Source organism: Bison bison, unplaced genomic scaffold (genome assembly GCF_000754665.1).
Source record: "Bison bison bison isolate TAMUID 2011002044 unplaced genomic scaffold, Bison_UMD1.0 scf7180017864093, whole genome shotgun sequence".
NCBI lineage: Eukaryota > Metazoa > Chordata > Mammalia > Artiodactyla > Bovidae > Bison > Bison bison.
This window is the reverse complement of record NW_011494665.1, coordinates 1486281-1491108: the sequence shown is the minus strand read 5'-3', so window position 1 is coordinate 1491108 and position 4828 is coordinate 1486281. Positions and strand designations below refer to the sequence as shown.

The 4828-nt window shown below is 45.7% G+C and overlaps 1 protein-coding gene across 1 annotated transcript in view; it reads right to left on the bottom strand.

Moving 5' to 3' along the window:
* Window positions 1–4828, bottom strand: part of LOC104987394 (GON-4-like protein) — an 85331-nt gene that overhangs the window by 3262 nt on the left and 77241 nt on the right. The window contains 3 exon segments of the mRNA XM_010838270.1: window positions 46–159; window positions 1275–1394; window positions 1502–1645. Of these exon segments, the coding sequence (XP_010836572.1) occupies window positions 46–159; window positions 1275–1394; window positions 1502–1645 (378 nt within the window).

The following is a 4828-nucleotide window of genomic DNA, read 5'->3' as shown; positions in this document are numbered from 1 at the left end:
TACCCCAGCAGCTCTAATGCCCCTGGGCACCAGTTCTCTCCTCACCTTGCTGCTGCAGTGGCTACAACTTCTCCTTTTGCTCTTCTTCATCTTGGAGTCAGGACCTCCCTCATGGCAGGAGCAGGCGCAGTCCTTGGCCGCATCTGGCCACTCGGCCTCCTAGGAGACACCTGGGCTTGGTTAGCTGGCAAACATTTTTGGCACCAAGAGGGAGCCGAGTTGTGAGCCATCCGAACAAGCCCGCCCCTGGACCCCTCCCCTGCTTCCTTTCTCATTTATTATGTGCCATTTCTTCACACTGCCTGGGGAGATGAATGGCCAAACTCAATTAAAGCCTACTGTGCATCCCTGAAACAATCCTTAAATGAGCCATAGGCGGACGGATCCCAATTGCCCAGATGCTGCAGGAAATATTTAAGTGGAATACAATCTGAGGCAAAGTCACTGGAGAGCTCCGTCATGAGATGTGATCTACTCACTCGTCTGCCTTTGTTTCTGTCTCCCTGTGCCTGGAGCTCTCCCCTCTCTTCCAATCCCCTTGAGAGAGGGCTTTGTACATATGGAAGGCTCACTCAATGATACTCTCTGTTCAATAAACCCAAGACAGAAGTACCGTTATTATCCCCATTAACAATGAAGAAACTGAAACAAAGATTAAATAAATTGCCCAAGGTCATTCAGGTAACTAAGAAGTGTTTTCCCCAAGAAAGAGTACAAGACGTGTAGTAAAGGGACAGGGACCAAAAAAAACTACTTCCTGAAGAGAACAGAGAGCAACGAGTACAAGCGGGCTCTGGAGCCAAACGACCCCCCCGATCAAACATGAGACCCTGGGAACGGCCCCTCTTGGCACTTCAGTGTCCTCTTCTGTAAAATGCAAACAAAACAATCTTTTCACAGGGTAACTATGAGAATTAACTGAATAATCCATGTAAAATACAGGAGATACATGATGCTTTGGAATATGGCTAGATATCAGTTGTTGTCAGGATTCCTATTTTTCACAGGAACAGAAAGGAAGACCCAAGGGCAAGAGAAGTATCTCTGAGCCAGAGAAACAGATCCTTCTAATGAGTTAATCGTGGGGGGACCTCTTCAGCCACTGCACTGTTCTTCCCATGGGCTCAGGGTGTGCTGCACAGCAGCCTGACCTGACCTGAGGTTCCTGCTCCATGGCCGCCTCAGCTCACAGAGGCGTGGCACCATCCTACGCCAGAGAACCACTTAGAAAATGCAAGGCTTGACTCAGGATAATCCCCAACAACCGGGCGTACCTTATCGTGATTTTGGACCCCAATCTCTTTCCTTCTTTTGTTCTTTGAGGTTGTGGGTATCTTGGGAGGTTCCTCTTCCTCTTCCACATCAGGCAGTGCCACTTCTTCAAAGCCATCAAACTGGGGAGGAGTTGGTCCCACTCAACAAAGACTCTGGGCAGATGTCCCTCCTACATATGACCTGACCTTCCCCCTGGACACCCGCACTGCAGCCTCACGGCCTATACCTCATACTCCTTCTCCTCGGTCCAATTGATCTCTTCAAAGTCGCCCATCCGGCTGGCTGCTGGGCGCAGATGGTCAAAGAAGACGGAGAACTCATCCTGTAGGTGGTCGTGGCCCTTGAGGAGCTGCCACATCTGTGTCTTGAGCTGGGGAGAGTTGCAGAAGGAAAGATGAAGTCTCCAGAGCCTCTCTAGACCACCATTCCAAATCAATCCAATATCCTTCTGAGGTCTACTTTCCTTATCAACTGGGAGACACACAGAAGATGCTCTTTGATTAAGAACTCCTAAACTCCCTCTCCCTCCCTGCTTGCCTACACAGGAGTACAGGCATACCTCGATTTAGTGTCTTTGCTTCATCACGCCTCAGACACAGCATTTTGGTTTTTCTTTTCTTTTCTTTTTTTTTAAAACTAAAGGTTCATTGCAACCCTGGGTCAACAAGTCTATCAGCACCAATTTTCCAACATCATCTGTTCATTTTGTGTCTCTGTGTCCCATTCTGATACTTCTCACAATATTACAAAATTGTTTATTATGTCTATAATGGCGATCTGTGATCAGTGACCTTTGATGTTACTACTGTAATTGCTTGGAAACACCACGCATCTCACCCAAAAGAGAAGTGGACTTGTACTGTTCTGATTGTACGTGTTCTGATTACTCCACTGACCCAACAGTTTCGCCATCTGTCTCCCTCTCCTTGGGCCTCTCTATTCCCTGAGACACACCAATATTAAAATTAGGCCAATTTCACTTGAATACTTAAGGCCTATAAAGCCTCTAAGTGTTCAATGGAAAGGTACAGATACACACCTCTCACTTTAAGTCAAAAGCAACAAATGATTAAGCTTAGTGAGGAAGGCACGCCTAAAGCCAAGGCAGATTGAAAACTAGGCCTCTTGTGCCAAACAGCCATGAACGCGAAGGAAAAGTTCTTGAAGGAAATTAAAAGTGATAAGAAAGCAAAACAGCTTTCTTGCTGACATGGAGAAAGCTTTGTGGTCTAAGATCAAACCAGAAGATCAAATCAGTGACAACATTCTATTAAGTCAAAGCCTATTCCAGAAAAAGGCCTTGTTGTTGTTCAGTCCACGCCCGACTCTTTGCCACCCCAAGGACTGACTGTAGCCCGCCAGGCTCCTCTGTCCGTGGAATTTCCCAGGCAAGAATACAGGAGTGGGTTGCCACTTGTTTCTCCAGGGGACCTTCCTGGCACAAAGGTGGAAACGGAGTCGTCTGCGACTCTCATGCTTGGCCAAGAGGCAAGTGAATTCTTTACTACAGAGCCACCTGGGAAGCCCCCAAACCCTGATTCTCTTCAATTTTATGAAGGCTGAGACAGGTGAAGAAACCTGCAGAAGCAAATTTTGAAGCTAGAAAAAGTGGTTCATAGAGTTTAAAGAAAGAAGCCATCTGTACAACATGAAAGTGTAAGATGAAATAGCAAGTGCTAACGTAAAGCTACAGCAAGTTATCCAGAAAATGGCTACACTAACAACAGATGTTCAATGTAGAAAAAGACTTATTGGAAGAAGATGCCATCTATGACTTTTGTAACTAGACAGGAAAAGTCATGCCTGACTTCTAAGCTTCAAAGGACAAGCTGACTCTTTGATTAGGGGCTAACATAGCTGGTGCCTTTAACTTGAAACCAATGTTCATTTACCACTCCAAAAATCCTACAGTCCTTCCAAACGGTGCTGAATCTACTCTGCTTCTGCTCGTTTAAATGGAACAACAAAGCCTGGGCGACAGCACATCTGTGGACAGCATGGTTTACTGAATATCTGAAGCCCACCGCTGAGACCTACTACTCAGGAAACAATCCTTTGAGAACACTATTGCTCACTGACCATACATCTGGTCACCCAAGAGCTCTGATGGAGATGTACAGGAAATTTATGTTTTCGTGCCTGCTAGCAAAAGAACCATCATGCAGCCCATGGATCAAGGAGTAATTTCTAATTTCAAGTCTCAGTACTTCAGAAATACATTTCATAAGCTACAGCTGACACAGACAGTGATTCCTCCAATGGATCAGGGGAGAGAAAACTGAAAACCTTCTGGAAAAGATTCACCATTCTAGATACCATTAAGAACATTTGTGGTTCACAGGAAGAGGTCCAAATAGTCAACACTGACAGGAGTTTGGAAGAAGTTGATTTCCACACTCACGGGTGACTTTGAGGAGGGGTTCAAGATTTCAATGGAGGGAGTAATGGCAGATGTGACAGGAGCAGCATGAGGACTAAGCCAGCTGTGGCGCCTGCGGATGGGGCTAAACGCTGCATCCCACACGAGACCTGAGCGGCAAGAAGTCACTTCTTGCAGATGAATAAAAACAAGTTTCTTGAAATGGAATCTACTCCTGGGGAAGCTGCTGCTATGAAGACTGTTGAAATGGCAACAAAGGATTTAGAACGTTACATAAACTTAGTTGATAAGGCAACAGCAAGGTTTGAGGGGACTGACTCCAATTCTGAAAGTTTGACTGTAAGTAAAACGCTACAGAGAAGTCATTCATGAAAGGAAGAGCTCATCAGTGGGGCAAACTTCATTGTTTTAGGAAATTGTGGGGACTTCCCGGGTCATCCAGTGGCTTAGGCTCCACACTCCCAACGCAAGGGGTCCAGGTTTGATGGGTGGTCAGGAAAGTAGATCCCACGTGCTGCAACAAAAGATCCCGCATGCCACAACTAAGACCTAGTGCAGGCAGATAAATATTTTTTGAAGAAAGAAAGAAAAAAAAAATTGCCACATCCACTCCAATCTTCAGCAACCACTACCTTATCAGTCAGCACCAACGATACTGAGGCAAGACCCTCCAGCAACAAAAAGATGACAACTTGCTAAAGACGTGGATGCTGATTAGCATTTTTTTTGGCTGTTGTGTGCAGAATTCAAGATCTTAGTTCCCTGACCAAGGATTGAACCTAGGCCCTGTGAAATGGAAGCTTGGAGTCTTAACCACTGGACCACCAGGGAATTCCCTAGCATGTTTTTAAAGTTGAAATATACTTGATTTACAAATTGTGAACACTTTTTAAGTAACGTATGTACAGTTTTTAAAGCATAATGCTGCTGCATACTTAATAAACTATGGTTGGGCTGCCCTGGTGGCACTGTGGGTGAAGAATCTGCCTGCCAGTGCAGGATACACAAGAGATGTGGGTTCAATCCCTGGGTTGGGAAGACCCCCTGGAGTAGGAAATGGCATCCCATTCCATTATTCTTGCCTGGAAAATTCCATGGAGAGAGGAGCATGGTGGGCTATAGTCCATGGGATCACAGAGAGTCAGAAACACATACTTCACTGAGCACACACGC